This window comes from Ursus maritimus, unplaced genomic scaffold, assembly GCF_017311325.1.
Source record: "Ursus maritimus isolate PB19 unplaced genomic scaffold, ASM1731132v1 scaffold_14, whole genome shotgun sequence".
In the NCBI taxonomy this organism is placed as follows: Eukaryota; Metazoa; Chordata; class Mammalia; order Carnivora; family Ursidae; genus Ursus; species Ursus maritimus.
In genome coordinates this window covers 49,510,853-49,530,421 of record NW_024423786.1, presented here as the reverse complement: position 1 = coordinate 49,530,421, position 19,569 = coordinate 49,510,853, and the positions used below count along the sequence as shown (strand labels likewise).

The 19,569-nt window shown below is 46.5% G+C and overlaps 1 protein-coding gene across 13 annotated transcripts in view; it reads left to right on the top strand.

Annotated features, from left to right (window-relative positions):
- Nucleotides 1-19,569, top strand: part of SMARCA4 (SWI/SNF related, matrix associated, actin dependent regulator of chromatin, subfamily a, member 4) — an 87,430-nt gene that overhangs the window by 20,160 nt on the left and 47,701 nt on the right. For all 13 annotated transcript variants that reach the window (XM_040629308.1, XM_040629304.1, XM_040629305.1 and 10 more), the window contains 9 exons: nt 169-267; nt 1,212-1,470; nt 3,636-3,762; nt 4,304-4,477; nt 6,032-6,205; nt 7,416-7,583; nt 7,698-7,748; nt 12,577-12,707; nt 12,845-12,902. In XM_040629308.1, the coding sequence (XP_040485242.1) occupies nt 169-267; nt 1,212-1,470; nt 3,636-3,762; nt 4,304-4,477; nt 6,032-6,205; nt 7,416-7,583; nt 7,698-7,748; nt 12,577-12,707; nt 12,845-12,902 (1,241 nt within the window). The remainder of the gene's footprint in view (nt 1-168; nt 268-1,211; nt 1,471-3,635; nt 3,763-4,303; nt 4,478-6,031; nt 6,206-7,415; nt 7,584-7,697; nt 7,749-12,576; nt 12,708-12,844; nt 12,903-19,569) is intronic.

Genomic DNA, 19,569 nt, shown 5'->3' with positions numbered 1-19,569 from the left:
AATGTTGTTTCTCCAGCTGCCTCCCCGCCCCCCCACCCCCACCCCCTTGCCCACACTGAGGGGCTTGTTGTTGGGTGCGTCCCCTGGAGCCAGGCCTGCCTGTGGGGGTGATGCAGGCATAAACGCAGGGTGCCTTTTATCCTCTTGTTTGTCTCTCCCTATGTATAGGTATGGGAGGGCCCAATATGCCCCCCCCAGGACCCTCAGGCGTGCCCCCTGGGATGCCGGGTCAGCCCCCCGGAGGGCCTCCCAAGCCTTGGCCTGAAGGTAAGTCCCCTCTGTCTTGGTGGCATGTGCCTTCCCTGGCTCCCATCACGAACTTGCACCATGCAGCCCCTGAGAGGAGCCTCCTCAGAGAGAGGGGGCCAAGGACAAGTCCTCGCTTCTTTCTGCCTTCTCTGGGTCTTCTCTGCCCCTGGTCAGTTCACAGAGGCTTGGGTTTGGTTCCACTGCATGATTCCTGCCCCACCTTGTCCTGTGGGTCGTGGTAACCCTGGGGTCTCCTCACCAGGGAGAGGAGGATCCTAGCGAACGAGTTCCCTGGGTGACTCAAGTGAGAGGCTGTGGAGAGGCGCTGCCGCAGCCACAGATCCTGTCCTTCAGGAGTGGCGCCTCTGAGCCCAGAGGCTGTGTTTGACCCCCTTCCCTCCTGAGAACACACCCCCACCCCAGTGCTGTGGGAGGCAGGCAGGGTGGCAGGGTGGCTCAGGCTTCCGTTTCTGCTCTGTGCAGCCTCTGTGTTGTGTAAAACGTGGTTGTCAGGAGGTATCGGAGGGTCGCCTCTGTGGGGGTGAAGCATGGGTAAAACAGGCTCATTCCTTGTCCCCTTGGATCCGGAGGTTTAGTGATGGGCACAGGAGAGCTCATTGCTTAAATAGGATTCCTTGGGCACTGGATGAAAGTCTGGAAACTGCTACTCCCATGAGGCCACACACAGCAGGACCACAGCTGGGAGCGGTGCTTAGGCAGGGATGGCTTCAGGAAAGGGCACGTCTGCTGAGCTCCGGAGGAGGCAGGAGGGAGGGGGACCCCCGAGGAACCCCTGAGTGAGAAGCAGCATGGCAGCCTGCGCAGGCCTCGTCAGCCTTGGGGATGAGTTCGTCCCTGGGGCCGTGAGCGCCCAGCAGGCTTTTCATTTACCCCCAGAGTTGAGCCAGAACTCAAGCTGTGCCTTTCCCACCTGACTCCTCTCCCCCCCCACCCCCACCCAGGACCCATGGCAAATGCTGCTGCCCCCACGAGCACACCTCAGAAGCTGATCCCCCCACAGCCAACGGGCCGCCCCTCACCTGCACCCCCTGCCGTCCCGCCCGCTGCCTCCCCGGTGATGCCGCCCCAGACGCAGTCGCCAGGGCAGCCTGCCCAGCCTGCCCCCATGGTGCCATTGCACCAGAAGCAGAGCCGCATCACCCCCATCCAGAAGCCGCGGGGCCTGGACCCTGTGGAGATCCTGCAGGAGCGCGAGTACAGGTGAGGGCGCGGCCGCCTATGGCCACTTGCAGTTGCTGCCCCTCGCACCGGTCAGCCCTGACACATGTCAGTTTGACTCACAGTTCTAAAGGCCGGTGGGGTATGTGACCAGAAATCTGTCACCAATTGCCTAGTTCTCTGTGTTGCTATCCTTCCAGAGAAATCCTGTGTGTGTATAGGCAGAGCGGTGCAAGTAGCCACATGGTGCCCAAGTGTTTCATGATGTGCACACGGTTCCTCGCCTGGCAACAGGGCTTAGGTCATCCCTTATTTGTACCAAATGAGCTTTTCTTTCTCTTGGATGCATAGTATTCTATCTGGTGGCCGTACCGTAAGTGATTTAGCGAGTACTCTGGCTGAAGGGATGTCAGGTTGTTTCTAATCTTTTTTGTTTGTTTCCTAGTCTTTTGTTAAAACAATGCTGTAGTCAACACACTTGCATCTCTCTCTTTTCCCGTGTGTGCGCATGTGTCAGAGTAAATCCCTAAACGTGCCATGGCTTGGGTGCAGGGGACGTAGGCAGGGAAATTTCCTAGATTCTGCAAAACTGCCCTCCATAGAGGTCGGACAGGTAGATGTTGAATGGAAGTGCTTTGTTCTCCTCGCTAACTTTCGGCTCATCAGCACTCGAAAAGCAACCCATCAAAGCTCTGTGGTGGGCCCTCTCAAACATCACTAGTTGCCGGCTGCTTTGCCAAGGCCTTCTGGGTGCCAGGTGCAGGGGGAGATAGCGGGCACACAGTGTGCCTGATCACTCTATCCCATGTGGCTGGGGCACCTCAGGTTCGCCCCCCGAACACCTTGCCCTCCCCCATTTTCTCCATTGCATCGACAGCTTGTTCTGGGCTGTCCTCCCTTGGTAAACGTAAGCCCCATGCGGGAGGGGCTGTGCTTTGTTCACCATAATCCACAGATGTATCAGTAAACTTTGTCTAATAATAGTCTCCAAAGTGCCTCGCCAGCTGTGATGTGCTCTGGAGCTCCAGCTCCTGTACCCAGGCACCTCCCCTCCAGCTCCATTTAGATAGCTTAAACATGGCCTTTCTAGATGTCCTCACGTCCCCCACGTTTCCCTCCCGTTTCTATCCCCGTGCACCTGACAGTAGCTCACTGGGCTAGACCCTGCCACCCCTTCACTGTTACTCACCCTCCCTCATCCCCCATGTCCTCGTCTCAGCTCCCAGCCCCCATCCTGGGAACTGGTGGCCTTTTCCACATTGTGGACCCTGCCACCTGGTCTACACGTCCCCTTGCTGGCCTCCCTGCTCTCCCCCTCGCTTATGCAGTCTGTTCCCACATAGCAGTTTTGGAGTCTCTTTTTATAATTAACTTCCATTAGATTTATTCCCCAGGTTTAAACGTGCCACTGGTGTCCTATTGCCCCTTCAGTAAGGACCTTTTTGTTTAGCCTCTTCCCAAGGCTCTGTGCTTGCCCGCACCACTCTCCCTTTCCTCTTTTTCTGCAGAACAAGTGAGACTCATTTCTGCCCCTGGGCCTTTGCACAGACTGTGCATGACCTTGGCTAATTTAGGCCTGATTGCTGAGGTCACCTGCTCATAAGAGTCCCTGCCTCCCATCTCACTTCCAACCCCCTTCTTAGAGGGCTTGGTACTCTTTGGAATTAGTGTAGATATTTAATTTTTTAACTCCTTTATGGTCTGTCTTGTTGATAAGGCTGTGAGCTCTATGAGAATAACAAATTAGTCTTGTTTACTCTTGTTTAGTGCTAAGGCCCAGCATCTGGATCAGTCCCTGGCACACAGTAGGTGTTTCATAAATATGTGTGAAACGTTGAGAAGAGGGATTATCTCATTTGAACTTCAGACCAAGCCTGTAGGGTTGCTCTGCTGGGTCGTCCCTGGGCTGGGGTGGAGACGCTGGTCCACCTGATTCCATAGCCAGCTTTTCGCTGCCGAAATGTCACAAGGTGGCTGTGCCCTGTCGGGCTTGCTGTGCCTGCCCTGCTCTTTCTGTATTCTGCGTTTTGGCTGGCTTCCTTTTCTGAGCCATTTCACATCTCATGACTAGGATCTGCCTTCCTTGAGGGATGGATTCTGCTGAGGTTCCACCTTTAAAGAAAAGGAACAGGTGGGCTCGCCCCCCCGCCCCCGTGAGTAGATAAGAGCTCTCATCACCTCTCCTTTCTTCTGTCTTTGCCACCCAGGCTGCAGGCTCGGATCGCACACCGAATTCAGGAACTTGAAAACCTTCCCGGGTCCCTGGCCGGGGATTTACGAACCAAAGCGACCATTGAGCTCAAGGCGCTCAGGCTGCTGAACTTCCAGAGGCAGGTGGGCACAGGCACAGGCCCGTTGCTTGAGGAAAAGAGCCTTTTCTGCCAACATTGATTCAAAGAGCAGCCACTTGCCAGGCAGTTACTAAATGTGCCTTGATCATTAAAAGCAGCAGTGGCCTCACATCCTCGCTGGCTGGCTGTCCCCCTCTGCTGTCCATGTCCTGCACAGTGGTGGGACGTTAGCTTTTCTCGGGATGGGTAGCTGTGGGTCTTTCCTAGGGCTGTAGATGCCAGCTTGGAACAGGAGACTTAAGTGGGTCTGTTTTTGAGGGTGCTGTACTTTCGAATGACCCATAAGAAAGATTTTGTGTGTGGTTGACGGGAGGCAGAGCTGGAGCCCTGAAGTTATGAGAGAGCCTTCTGCTAGGTGTCCAGAAGCAGTCATCTCCTGACCTGTGCTCATGCTGTGTATGAGCACCCATCAGACAGCATTTAGAACAGATCCTTCTGGAAGGAGCAGCGTTCTGTCTAGCTTGAGATCTGTAATTATGTGTGGACCTGACAACGTCATGCACATCATTTCTTCCTTCCTCAAGCTACGACAGGAAGTGGTGGTGTGCATGAGGAGGGACACAGCCCTTGAGACGGCCCTCAACGCCAAGGCCTATAAGCGCAGCAAGCGGCAGTCCCTGCGTGAGGCCCGCATCACCGAGAAGCTGGAGAAGCAGCAGAAGATCGAGCAGGAGCGCAAGCGCCGGCAGAAGCACCAGGTGCGTCCCCGCCCAGCTGCGAGGCTCGGCCTGCATGCCTGGGTTGCCTGAGCTTGCATGCTGGCGAGTCTGGTTTGGTTTGTGTCTAAGTATGCTGCCTGTCTTTTCTGCTCATCACAACAGTATTCCAGGCACCGAGAATATGTTAGTGGACAAAACCAAATGGCAGTGGGAGGATGGGCCATAATCATGTATGCCATGTTGGGACGTAATAAGGTGTGAAGAGATGTAAAGCAGGGGTGGAGAGTGACAGAGGGGCTGTTGACATGGCATGGTTGGGGGAGTTCTCTGAGAAGGCGGAATCTGAGGGAGGGAGCCACAGAGACATGTGGGCAAGGAGCTTTGCAGATGGAGGGGAAGCTGCAGAGGCCCTGGGGCTGGAATGTACCCTGTGTTCTGTGATCAGCAGGGATTCCAGTGTGGCTGGAGTGGAGTGAGCCAGGGAGAGAGTGGGATGAAGGGAGGACAGAGAGGTGTGATAGGCAGAGCGTTTGGGCTGAGGAGACAACTTGGGCCTTTGCTCTGAGTGAGGTGGGAGCCATGGAGGGTCCTGAGCAGAGGAGGGCGTGATCTGACTTAGCTTTTACAAAATCAGTCAGGAAGACCGCATCTCTACTGGGGGACGATTTGGTTTGTTTGCTCATTTACATTTTCTAAACCTCTCCTTTAGTCGATATCTAGTACTGGTGTAGTTTAAAATTTAAAAGGGCAACAACCTGTTAGCGTTTTGGTATGTACCCTTCAGGTTGGTTTTCTGTAGGCACAGAGTATTCAAAAGTTAAATGGCCTCCTTTAAACAAACGTAGATACATACTGGCTGGTTTTTAAGTATTGTGGAAGCATGATTTTTTTTTTTTTTTAAGATTTTTATTTATCGGACAGAGAGAGACACACAGCGAGAGAGGGAACACCAGCAGGGGGAGTGGGAGAGGGAGAAGCAGGCTTCCTGCTGAGCAGGGAGCCCGATGCGGGGCTCGATCCCAGGACCCTGGGATCATGACCTGAGCCGAAGCAGACGCTTAATGACGGAGCCACCCAGGCGCCCATGGAAGCACGATTTTTAACATCTACATTGTATTCCTTCTCTGCCTTGGCATCTAGTAATTTATGTGACCATTTCCCTGTTGGGGTACATGTAGCCTATTCTCAACCTTGCAATGTTAGAAGTAATACTAGAAGAGGCATTCTCGAACTTGAATTTTTTTTGGCCTATATCTACTGTTTTCCTTAAAGGGACTTCCTGGCAGTGGAATAACTTGTTTAGAGGGTGAGGGCGTTTTGAAGTGGTTAGTGTTCAGTGCCAGGTTGTTTGGGCAAGGCGGATGGCCCTGTCTGTTATCCATGAGGGAGGGCCCCTCTCACCACAGTCCCCAGCGCGGGGCTTTCATTACAGAGAGAATGCCGAACCTCGGGGGCATACAGTGTCGTCGTACTGTTTCGATTACGTCCTCTTGGTTTTAAGCAAGCTGCCTTTAAAGTTTTGTCTGCTTTGTGGCAACGCTACAGCGACCCCTGGGGAGTAGCCAGTCCTCTCTTTTGTGTATGTCCCTGCAGGAATACCTCAACAGCATTCTGCAGCATGCCAAGGATTTCAAAGAATATCACAGATCGGTCACAGGCAAAATCCAGAAGCTCACGAAGGCGGTGGCCACGTACCACGCCAACACGGAGAGGGAACAGAAGAAGGAAAACGAAAGAATTGAGAAAGAAAGAATGCGGAGACTCATGGTAAAATTCTGCCGTCACGACATCATGTCCCTTTGTGACCCTTTGCGGGTGCTTTGGGTGTGGCGGGCACCAGGGTTTGATTGCCTGGTGTTACGCCAAGGTGGATTACTGCTCAGAGTTAGAGGTGGGACAGAGAGAAAGAAAGGGCTTGGGTTTGGGAGTCTAAGAGAACTGGCCTATTCATTCTGTCAGTGGTTGCAAGACCTTAGGCTGATTATCTGGCTGCTTGCTCTGTGCTCTCTCCAGAAAGTGGAGGGGGCATACACTCTAGGTTGGGAGAGTGACTGATGATGTGATCCCTGTCCTCCGTCCCCACCCTTTGCGTCTGGCTATTAGGGTGATCCTCTAGTTGGGCAGATACTGACAGGCACTGCTGTATGCACGCGGCCTCAGTAGTAAGGAGAAACATGCAGTTCCTCCCCTCAACGGCCACTCCTGCTGGCCCTAGAGAGACAGATGCCCAGGCCAAACAGACAAAACCATTTTGGGTGGTGGGAAGTACCTGAAGAGAAAGAAGCAGGATGTGGGAGTGGGGATTGATGGGGTGTTAAGGGAAGGGTGGGCATGACTCCCTGGATGAAATGCCTCCCAGAGAAAGAGGAACTGAGGGCAAGCATCTCAGGCAGCAGAAAGCCAAGTGTGAGGCCCAGCAAGAGGTCCCTAGAATAGCGTGGTGAGGGCACAAGTAAGGTCAGAGTCCCTAGGGCAGTCATGTGGGGCCTTGTAGGGCACGAGGAAGGCCTTAGATTTAATTCTGTGTACGAGAGGGAGCCATAGGAGGCTATAAGCTGGGGTGACATCTGATTGATTATTAGAAAGCCAGGAGGGGCTTGCTGCATGGGTCTGTGGGAGTAATCTGGCTGGGACCACAGAGAAGTATTTGGATTTGCATTGCGTTTTTAGACAGAGGGGCCGGGACTTGCTGTTGGCCTTTTCAAATGACTTCTGGCAAAAGTATGTCTGTCCAGCAGGCCCCCTCAGGGTCTTCCCTGGGTAGGCGTAGAGGAAGTACTGAAGGGGACTCGATAGCTGTGTGAAGGTGTACGTACAGCAAGGCTCTGGTTCAGCTAAGCACTCCCTTAGTGAGGGTCTGGTTGCCGGTTAACAACAACCCCCAGCGGGCTTCTTGACTCTGGATTACCTGCCTTGGCCACTAATGGACGGGCACGTGTCTCTTGCAAGCAAGCATCATAACCTCATCTTTCTGCAGGCTGAAGATGAGGAGGGGTACCGTAAGCTCATCGACCAGAAGAAGGACAAGCGCTTGGCCTACCTCTTGCAGCAGACAGATGAGTACGTGGCTAACCTCACGGAGCTGGTGCGGCAGCACAAGGCTGCCCAGGTCGCCAAGGAGAAAAAGAAGAAAAAGAAAAAGAAGGTTTGCTGGGACCTGGCCATGTGCCTGCCCCTGGGTGGGACTGGAGCAGCCGTTTTGGCACGCGTGCCTCGGCCTCCCCGGTCAGCGAGTGAACATGTCTCTCTTTACTTCCAGAAGGCAGAAAATGCAGAAGGACAGACACCTGCAATCGGACCTGATGGCGAGGTGAGGGATCAGGAGTTTCTTTCATGGAAATACCAGCCCTGCCCTGGGAGCTTAGACCTATTGCATCTTTTAAATTTTTTTTTTCTTTTTTAATCACCAGAGCTGTCTATGACGATGGGAAGAATCCACTTATGTCCCCTGCCACATCCCACCCCCTCCTCAGTCCCACTCCTAAGGGGGTACATTGTTAGCTGTCCTGGTGCGTTTCCTTCCAGACTTCTTTTTTTGTACATGCCATTATTTTGTTAGTTTCATTCTGACATAATTACAGGACAGAGAATTCCGGCCTCTTCCTCACCTGGGTTCGCCATTTTCCCACACATTTTTTCCTAAACCATCTGAGAGATGCAGACATGACGACCCTTTAGCTCCGTATATTTCAGTGTGTTTCCTAAAAACGAGCTCCTTCTTTTCCGTAACTGTACAGTGATCAACAAGCAGAAACAGACATGGCTGTGATAATACCATGATCTCGTCCACAGTGCTTATTAAGGTTTGGCCAGCTGCCCCTCTGGTGTCCTTCACAGCAACTCCGTGGCCATGGGTGGCATTCAGTGGCGGTGATTCTAGTCCTTTGATCCTGAATAGCTCCTAGCTTCGTCTGAGCCTTTTCTGGCCTTGGCATTCCTGAAGAGCACAAGCCAAGTATTTCCCACAGGGGCCTTTCATTTGGGTTTGGCTTGCTGTTTCCTTGTGGTTAGATTCAGGTTATGTGTTCTTGGCAGGAAGACCCCAGAGTGACGCTGTGTTCTTCTCCATGCGTCAGTCACATCGGGAGTGCATGGCGGAGATGGCTTCAGTCACTGGTGATGTTGACCGTGATCCCTTGGTGTTTGCCAAGGCATCTCTGATGAAAAGTTACTATTTTTTCCTTTTGTAATTATTAAGTACCTTGTGGAGAGATGCTCAAGGCTCTTTAAACGTGTTTTATCTCCTGTAACTTCCACCCACTGGTTTCTTCATTTGTTTAATTAGTCTCTGCCTGTATCAGTTTTGCCGTGATGGTTACAAAATGGTGAGCCCCCCCCTTCACCCTCCCTTCCCCTCCCCCATGATTTCTTCTGCATTTTTTAGATGACTTTCTACAGGAAGGAAAAGCTTTCTCTCTTCTTTCCTCTTCTTTCCATGGTACATCGTTTGCCAATCCCTAGTACTAACTCACAGGATTCTCATTTAGTTAATCCTTTACGGTCATTATTTTGGTGTTCAAGTTATTCCAGTTTGGGCCAGTAAGAGCCCCTTCCAATTTGCCCATGTGTCCTTTGAGGGTTTCCTTACCTCTTGCACACTGAAGTGGCCCAAACTCATCTTCTGGTTTCCCAACGAATATTTAGAAACCAAGATCTTTCTCTCTTTTTCTCTCTGTCTTTCTCTTTATTTAATAAGTAAGTAAGATAAGTAAGCAAGTTCTACACCCAGCTTGGGGCTTAAACTCGAGACCCCGAGATCGAGAGTTGCATGCTGTACTCCCTGAGCCAGCCAGGTGGCCACCAAGATCTCTCTTTAGATGGGATTGTTGATTCGGGGTGTCATTGCTTCTAGGCCCTCTTGGCAAACAAGAAATAGGTGTATGTACGCATACACATTTGCATTGCTGTTCTGTATGTATGAAATCTTATCTTCCCATGGATATCTCTGTGTCTAATGTAATACCATAGGGCTATTTCTGTTCTCTTTTTATCCTTATTATAACAGCCTGAAACCTGGCTCCCATTAGCCATGGTATATTTCCTTTTTTGCCCAATCCTAGAAAATAAATTCTGGGAAATACATTCCAAATTGTTAACTTGTACTACTCTGCAAAAGAAGCCTCCTAGCTAGAGTTTAGTTGGTATTTGGAGTTATTCAGCCTGAAATGAATGTGCTCCGAATATTACATTTAAAAGTTAACTTAGATTAGTTCTCCCCTGTGCCCTCATTAGTGTGGTTCCCCCCATCCTTGTAGGTTTTATTTATTTACTCATTGTTGATGTGTGTTTTTTTTTTTTAAAGATTTTATTTATTTGAGATAGCACGAGCCAGGGGACAGAGGGACAGGGAGAAGCAGGCTCCCCACTGAGCAGGGACCCCCCCGATGCGGGGCTCAATCCCAGGACGCTGGGATCATGACCTGAGCTGAAGGCAGACGCTTAATCGACTGAGCCACCCAGGTGCCCCTTTCATTTATGTATTTAATATGTGAAACTTTACTAGTCTGGTTCTAAAAGTCAGAACCTTACGAAGTGGCCCACTCAGAGAGGGCTTGCTGTCTCCACGCACCGTTTTTCCCTACCACATCCCTTACCCGCCTCCTGAAAGCCACCGTTCTCACTCAGTACACTCATTTGGAGGAAAGATGTATAAAAGGGGGAGGTGTAAATAAGTGGTGTTTCCTTTCCCACCTCCCCCGCCCCCTCCTCACTCCCACCTCCCAGAGGAAAACTGTGAATAACCGTTGGGGTGTTTGCTCTGGGGCCTTTTCTGTGTATGTGCCACCAGATGGTTTTCTTTTTCCAGCCTCTCATTGTATCTCTGACATCTTCCCACGTTAGCTCACACACACTTACCTTATTCTTTCAGTGTCACTAAAATGTAGTATTTCTTACAGAAAATATTTAAATGATATGAAAAGCAAAAGCCCCCGTGGCACCTGCTCTCTCGCAAGCGCTCGTGTTGAACAAGCATCCAGGAATCTTTTTGCCTACATCCTTTTTACATTGTTTTAAGGCCATTTGGGGCGATCTAGACAAAGCTAGACTCTCCATTCAGCAGAATATCTTGGGCCACTTTCCAAACCAGGCCATTAATTCTGTTTTAATTGTATGGTGTTGATGTGCTGGAATCTCGTTCAGCATGTAGACAGATAGTCATTTAGGTTGCTTTGCATTTGTAGCCGCGACGAAGATCCTGCACTGCTGGGCTCTGATGCGCCACCACGTGCCCCTCCCTTCCTGGTGGCTGTTGCCGTTGTTCCCTTTCTCCCATTGCACCCATTGTTGTCACGAGCCTCCTTGTACATTACCTTTCCATGCTCTCCCCCAGTCGGCGTGGCCTGCCGTAACAAAACGACATGACTGGGGTGGCTTCAATAACCAAAGAAATATGTTCTTAGAGTTCTAGAAGCTATAAATCCGAGATCAAAGTGCAGCAACGTCAGTTCCTGGTGAGGGCTCTCTTCTGGCATGTGGATGGCTGCCTTCTTGCAGGGTCCCCATATGACAGGAGAGATAGCAAGCTTTGCTCTCTCTTACTGGGGCACTGTCCCTTCCCGAGGGCCCCACCCTTGTGACCTCAGCTAACCCTCATTATCCCCCAAAGGCCCTATCTCCACATATAGCCACATTGGCAACTTGGGGCTTCAGCATTTGAATTGGGGGGGGGGGCGGGGCACACAGTTCAGCCCATAGCAGATACATACTTTTTCCTGGAGGCCAGATTCTTAAAGTGAAAGACTAGTGATTAACTCAAATACGTATTTACTTCATGAGATTTTATTTTATTATTTATTTATCTTTTAAGTGGGCTTCATGCCCAGTGTGGGGCTTGAACTCGTAACCCTCAGATTGAGAGTCGCATGCTCTGCCAACTGAGCCAGCCAGGCGCCCTATGAGATTTTATTTTAAATGTTATGTTGAATTTTTAAGAATGTGGGCTGCTGTTTTGCTACAGTAGAAAACCTTTATAAGGCCATTTGGAGCATTCAAGGGAAAAGTCCTGTGGCGGCAAAGCGCAGTTCAGGGAATCCTGTTGGGTAATCACTGTGGCTGCTCCTCCTGTTGAGTAATAGACAGAAGCATCACTCTGGGTGGCTGTGAACTGTGCTTGATCTCAGCCAGCACTTTTCAGCCTTGGCACCTCTGAAATTGCCTGGGAGCTTTTCAAAAAGACCCAGAGCAGTTGAATCAGAATTTGGGGTGGGGGGAAGTGCCAGCTTTGGCACTGTTAGCCACCCCATGGAGCACTTGGGGGTGAAAGTCACCGATTGGGGTGGAGGCCGTCTGCAGAGCCTGTTCGTGTAACACGTGATTGCCATCACCTTCCATGGTGGGCAACTTTGAGGGTGGGTTGTCTGGTTGCATGGGAACTAATCTGTACTGTGTGGGCGATGTTGACGGTGAGTGTGGCACCTTGGGGGGACAAGAGGGGCGTAGAAGTTCCTGGAAGGTGCAAACAAATGTTTAAACCAAAAACTTCATCCTCATCCTAGAGGTTTTCTCCAGGAAATTTGAGGGCGCTAATGGAGAGGGGAACGTTCTTCCAACATTGGCATCTCTGAATGAGAAATTGAGGAATTCCATATTTGCTAAGAGAAAGTTAGTTGTTTTGCTTTTCAAATACTCTAGGTAGCTGTTCCACAGAAAAAAGAGGACCTTTGAGGAAGTCTACAAATGTGGTATCAATGGGAAAAAAACCAAAGGCCAAAAGAGTGTGCATAATATAGTCATTTGTGTATAAACAGGGAGAGCACAGTCCTTGTTTCTTATGCACGAAGGAGATCTACAAGGCTGTGTGAGAAACACTGGTAGACACGTATGGAGGGAAACTGTCAGATGGGGTCAGGGGAGGGTCCCCACTGTGCTCTTGTGAAGTTGGAATTATATTACCTGTTTGGAAATGAAATACCTCAAAGAAACAATTGTCATTGATGGATCGTATATTATTACAAGATTATTAATATGTCATTAAGCCTTTTTTATATCATTAACCCATTTTCATGGCCACTGGCCACATTTTGTGCCTTTTTCTGGGCAAGGAGTTGGGAGAGCACGTCCCAAGTTGGCCATAGTTAGCAGAAGCCTGAGGTATGGAAACCACAGAACCTCAAGTTACACATGTGACTGTTTTTCAGCCTCTGGATGAGACCAGCCAAATGAGCGACCTGCCAGTGAAAGTGATCCACGTGGAGAGCGGGAAGATCCTCACGGGCACCGATGCCCCGAAAGCAGGGCAGCTAGAGGCCTGGCTTGAGATGAACCCGGGGTGAGTTGGCCTCATTCCAGGGGCTCTAGCATTTGGGGGTGATTTTGCTTTCATTTAGAAGCAGGCCAGTTCGCTAAGGAAGGTGAATCCTGTGGGTTCTGGCAAAGTGTGTATTAAAACACGATAATTTTTTCTAGATATGAAGTAGCTCCAAGATCTGATAGTGAAGAAAGTGGCTCAGAAGAAGAGGAGGAGGTAAGAGTCCCATTTCCTGGCTGCTGTGGCTCTCAGTGTGGTAACTTCCACGTCTTGGGCCCTCGTCACCCATTTGCACTGTGATCCTCTCCTGCTCCGGGTGGGTGTTGTATGGGGCAGGAAACAGGCGTGGGGCAGCCGAGGCCCCCAGTCCTGGCTGAAATTTGATGCTTTAGAGCTGCACTGTCCGGTATGGTAGTCTCTAGCCACATGTGATTCCTCAGTCTTAAATTAATCAAAGTAAATAGAATTTAAAACTGATCATCCTCAGCTCTACGAGCCATCTTTCAAGTGCTCAAAATTTGAAGCCCTCCTGTCCAGAAAGATCAGTGTGAAGTTGCGATCATTAGAGCATGTACATGCCTGCCCATTATAATCTATTCTTTGGAAACATGAGTAGTTGCATTTGTTGTGTAAACTCTGAATCATTTACGGTGCCACGTTACGGTGCTATTTCCTTGGTTGACAGAGCTGTACTGAAGAGGCACGTTGCTCTCTCTCTTCTCGAGTGCCTCCTTGGGAAGGATCCCGTGGGGAGCAGACTCGGAAGGCCGTGTCTCCATCCTTAGCATCCACATGGGTCTTTTCTGTCACTCCCCCTTCAGTTTGCTAGAGTGTCAAGTATTAACTAACCATTTTGATTACTTCTATGAATGCTTTTGCGTCATTGGCCCGTTTCTGATCAGTTATAAGTGGTTTTTAACTGATTTTTTAAGTGCTCTTCGTGTATTTTCCCCCACCTGAAGTCAGCACAGTGTTCACCTATAATCTTTCTTTTGGTTTGTCCTGATTTTACTTTCCTCCTTATTACCATTTCAGGTCATCTGGAATTTTACTTGGTGTAGGCCGTGGGGCAGAGCCCTACCTTGTCCCCCTCCGAGGAGTACTAAGTGAACTGGCATACAGTTTAGTCCTCCCATCCATTGGCCTGTGACCTTTTTTTAAATGATGTATTCAGTTTTTATAGCCAGTGGGGTCATTTTCGGGCCACCTGTTCAGGTTCCTTTTACATTGATTGTAATGATCCTCCAGTAAGATTTTGTTGTAATTTTTTAATAGCTCTGTAGAGGTATAATTTAAATACCATAAAATGCACCCACAGGAAGTGTATGATTCGGTGATTTTTAGTGAATTTATAGACTTGTGCAATCATTGCCACCAATTTTAGATTGTTCTGTAATCCCACAGTTCTCCCTCCTGCTGGTTTACAGTTTGTTCTGACTCCTTCCTCCAGCTCCAGGAAACCAATGATCTGCTTTCTGTCTGTAGATGTGCCTTTTCTGGATATTTCTTATAAATGGAGTCCTATAACACATAGTGTTTTGTGCCTGGCTTCTTTCAGATAGCGTGTTCATCCATGTGGTTTGCTTATCAAGAGATCATTCCTGTTTATCCCTGAGTCCTATTCCATCGTATGGTGTCGCATGCTTTGTTTATCCATTCACCAGCTGAGGAGCATTTGTGTTGTTTCCATTTTTTGCTGTTTGAATAATGTTGCTGTGAACATTCCCATACATGTCTTTGTGCGGACATATGTTTTCATTTCTCTTGGGTAGATACCTAGGAGTGGAATTGCTGGGTGATATGGTAAGTTTATGTTTGCCTTTTTAAGAAACTGCCAAACCGTTTTTTAAAGTGGTTGTACTATTTCATGGGTTCCAGTTTCTCCGTATCCTTGCCCACACTTGGTGTTATCTGTCCTTTTGATTACATCCATCTTAGTGGCTGGATAGTAGTATCTCGTTGTGGCTTTACTTTGCATTTTCCTAGTAACTAATAATGTTGAGCATTTTTTCATGCTTATGCACCATTCATGTATCTTCGGTGAATGTCTTTTCAAATTTTTTGCCAATTATGAATTAGGTTGTTTGTCATCTCATCACTGAGTTGTAAAACTCTTTTTATATTCTTGGGACATGTCCCTGATCAAATACATAACTTGCAGTATCTTCTAGTCAGTTTGCCTTTTGTTTTTTTCCTCGGTGGTTTTTTTTTTTGAAATGCAAATGTTTAAATTTTAATGAAATCTAGTTTATCAAATCTTTTGCTTATGCATTGTGCTTTTGAGGTTATATCTAAGAACTCTTTGAAGTCACTTAGATTTTTCTTCTGTTTTCTTTTAGAGTTTTGTAATTGAAGCTCTTACGTTAAGAGTCATAGTTGAGTTGATTGCTGTGGTCTGAGATACAGGTATAAGGTTTTTTTTTTGGCATATGGGTATCCACTTTATCCAGCACCATTTGATGAAAAGACCACTCTTTCCTCCTTCAGGTAGTCTTGGCACTTTTGTAGGAAATCAGTTGACCATAAATGTAAGGGTTTGTTTCTGCCTCTCATTTCTGTTCTGTTAATCTTCATGTCTGTCTTTGTGCCACAAGCACTTTATCTTGATTATTGTAATTTATAGTAAGTTTTGAAATTAGATAATGTTACTCTTCCAATTTTGTGGCTTTCATTGTCTGTTCTAGATCCTCTGTGTTCCTATGTAAATTTTAGGGTCAGCTCATCAGTTATTATGAAAATGCTTGTTGGAATTCCGTTTAATCTGTAGATTGATGTGGGGAGAATCACACCTCAACAATATTTAGTTTTTTAATTCATACTCATGGAATGTCTCCATTTATTTTTATCATCATTGATTTCTCTTAGCAGTGTTTTGTGGTTTTCTTTTCTTTCTTTTTTTTTTTTTTTAATTTTATTTATTTATTTGACAGAGATAGAGACAGCCAGCGAGAGAGGGAACACGAGCAGGGGGAGTGGGAGAGGAAGAAGCAGGCTCATAGCGGAGGAGCCTGATGTGGGGCTTGATCCCATAACGCCAGGATCACACCCTGAGCCGAAGGCAGACGCTTAACCGCTGTGCCACCCAGGCGCCCCTGTTTTGTGGTTTTCAGTTTACAGTTTTTTTATTTTTAAATATTTCTTTTGATGCTATTATGAATAGAATTGATTTAAAAATTTTTTTTTTAAGATTTTACTTATTCATTTGAGAGAGAGAGTACAAGCAGGGAGAGAGCCAGGGAGAGGGAGAAGCAGACTCCCCACTGAGCTGGGAGCCCAACTTGGGGCTCAATCCCAGGACCTGAAGATCGTGACCTGATAACCATCTGAGCCACCCAGGCACCCCTATAATTGATTTCTTAATTGTATTTTTGAATACTTTATTGCTATTACATGAAAATGCAGCTTCTTATATTGGTTTTGAAAAATGCTGGTCTTGTATGTATATATGAACTTGTTGAACTCATACTCTTTGTTCTGATAGTTTGGTTTTGGTTTTTGGTTTTTGTAGATTCTTTAGGATTTTCACATACAGGATCACGTTGTGTTTAGTAAATAATGGCAACTTTACTTCTTCCTTTCCCATCTTTGTGCCTTTAATTTCTTTTTTCTTGCTGTATTCCATTGGCTGGATCCTCCAGTACAGCGTTGAACAGAAGTGTTGAGAGCAGACATCCTTGCCTTGTTCCCACTCTTCTGGTAATGCATTTAGTCTGTCACTACTGTTTGGTGTTAGCTGTAGGTTTTTCGTAGATGCTCTTTATCAAATTGAGTAAATTCTCTTCTATTTTGTCTCATATTTTTTGTCTATTAAGTTGGTTGTCTGGTTTTGTCTTTTATCCATTAATACAATTTATTATATAAATTAATTTTTGGATATTAAACTAAACCTTGCGTTCCTAGGATAAGCCTACTTTGTCCTGTTGTATTATCTTTTCTGTATATTGCAGTGTTGCTGATGTTCTGTTGATGACTTTGGGTCTATATTCTTGAGATACTAGTCTGTAGTTTTCTTGTGACATCTTTGTCTGGCTTTGATGTGGTTAACATTGGCCTCACAGAATGGATTGGAAAATGTGTTCCCTCTCCTGTACTTCCTGGAAGAGTTTTTGAAGGGATGGTATTAATCATAATATATGGGGGGGGGCCATCTGGGTAGTTAGTTGGTTAAGCATCAGCCTTTGGCTCAGGTCATGATCGCAGGGTCCTGGGATTGAACCCTGTATCGGGCTCTCTGCTCAACAGGGGTCTGCTTCTTCCACTCCCTCTGTGCTCTCTCTCTTTCTCTCTCAAGAAATAAAATCTTAAAAAAAAAAAAAATCTTAATATATTTAGTAGAATTCACCAGTGAAACCATATGGGCCTTGCCTTTTCTTTGTGTGAAGATTTTTATTTACTAATTCAATTAACCATTAAAGATTTTTTTTCCAAATTTTTTCATTTCTCCTTGACTCAGTTTTAGTAATTTGTAACTTTCTAAGAGTTTGTCTGTTTCATCTTAGGTATTTGTTGACATAAAGTTACTTATAGTATTTCCTTATATTTCTGTGGGGTTGGGAATGATATCTGTTTAATTGCTCATTTTGGTAATTCAGTAATTTTTCTTTCATTTTTTGGTAGTCAGTCTAAGCTTAGGTTATTCATTCGAGACCTTTTTTTCCTGGTATACTTGTTTAGAGCTATAAATTTCCCTTTAAGCACTGCTCAAACTGCAAGCCTGTAATTTGTTTGTTTGAGAGAGAGATAGAGAGAGAGAGAGCCAGGGTGGGCGGAAGCAGAAGGAGAGGGACAAGCAGGCTCCACGCTGAGCATGGAGCCTGACGGGGCGGGGGGCGGGGGGGCTCAATCCCAAGATCATGACCTGAGCCGAAATCAAGAGTCGGATGCTTGCCTGACTGAGCCACCTGGCGCCCTGTGCCTGTAAATTTTTATGTGTTGTTTCTGTTTTCATTCAGTTCAAAATATTTTCTAATATTCCTTGTGTTTTGGGTTGGTTTGTGGTTTTTTTGACCATCAGGTCATTTAAAGCTTGTTAAATTTTAAGTATTTGAAAATTCCCTAGATTTTTTTTCTGTTTTTGATTTTCTTTTTTTCTTTTTTTTTAAGATTTTATTTATTTGACAGAGATAGAGACAGCCAGCGAGAGAGGGAACACAAGCAGGGGGAGTGGGAGAGGAAGAAGCAGGCTCCCAGCAGAGGAGCCTGACGTGGGGCTTGATCCCAGCACACCGGGATCACTCCCTGAGCTGAAGGCAGACGCTCAACGACTGAGCCACCCAGGCGCTCCTGTTTTTGATTTCTAATTTAATTTTCTCATGGTATGAGAAGATTACTTTGTATGATTTTAATTCTTTTTAATTTATCGAGACTCATTTTTCTGGCTCAGGATCCCGGGGAATATTTCCTGTTCACATGTTCTGCATTCTTTGGGTTAGTGTTCTGTATAAGATAGTTAAGTTGAGTTGGTGGATAGTGTTGTTCAGGTCGTATATATCCTTTCTGATTTTGTTTAGTACTGTTGAGAAGGAAGTAGTAAAATCTCTAACTATTTTTGTTGAATTGTCTGTTTTCTCCTTCAAATTCTGTCAGATTTTGCTTCATGTATTTTTATATACTTAGTTGTTAATATTTTCCTGATGTATTTGATATTTTATCATGATTAAATATCTGCCCCTGTCTCTAGTAATTTTTTTTAAGATTTTATTTACTTATGAGAGAGAGAGAATGAGCTGGGGGAGAGGCAGAGGGAGAGGGAGAAGCAGACTCCCTCTTGAGCAGGGAGCCTGATGTGGGACTCGATCCCAGGACCCTGAAATCATGACCTGAGCCGAAGGCAGACGCTTAAGCGACTGAGCCACCCACACGCCCCTAGTAATTTTTGTTTTAAAGTCTGTTTTGTCCGGTGTTTGTATAGTCCCTCCAGCTTTCTTACAGTTACGGTTTCTTTGCGTGGTATATATTTTTCCATTCTTTTACTTAAAACCTATCTGTTCATTTGAATCTGAAAGAGCAGATAGATAGCTAGATCTTGCTTTTTAAATCTAGTATGACAGTGCCTGCCTCTTGATTGCATTTTAGACTGTTCACATTTAATGTAATTATTGATATGACTCTGTTTATTTATATTTACCATTTGGCTATTTCTTTTGTCTCATGTCTTTTTTTCTTCTTCTATTCCTTCTTCACTGCTTTCGTGTTAAATATTTTTTACTGTACCACTTTATTCTGTAAGTTTTCATTGTTACTGTACCTTTTTAATTGTTTGCTTTGTAGTTGCTCTAAGGATTACAGTATGCATTTTTATTTATCACAGTATACTTCAGATTAATACTAACTCCATTATGGAAAAATACAGAAATTATGCTTTACTCTAGTTATATTCGCTACTTTTCCTTTGTGTTGGATATATACATATATGTACATTACATATACGTACACCTGTATATTGTACTTACATAAGCTATAAACCCTACAAAGCGGTCTTCTGACCCATACCTCCTGTCATCGCATGATTTGGTCTAAAGTCAGTAGAGGACAAGTAAGGAAAATGGATTTATAGAGCCTTTTATATTGATCCATGTAGTTACCATTTCTAATGCTCTTGGCGCTTGAGTTACTATCCGTTAGCAACAAATTCTCTCAGCCTTGGTAAATCTGGGATTGTACTTTTGTAGCTTTGACTTTGAAGGAAAGTTTAGTTGGGCACAGATTTCTCTGGTGACAGCCTTTTTCCTTGTGAATGTGTTATTCCACTACTTTATGGTCTCCGTCCTGAATGAGAATTTAGCCACTAATTGTATTGGTGCTCTTCTGTACTTCATGATTCATTTTTCTCTTTCTTGCTCTCAGGATTTTGTTGTCTTTGGCCTTTTTTTAGCAGATTGTG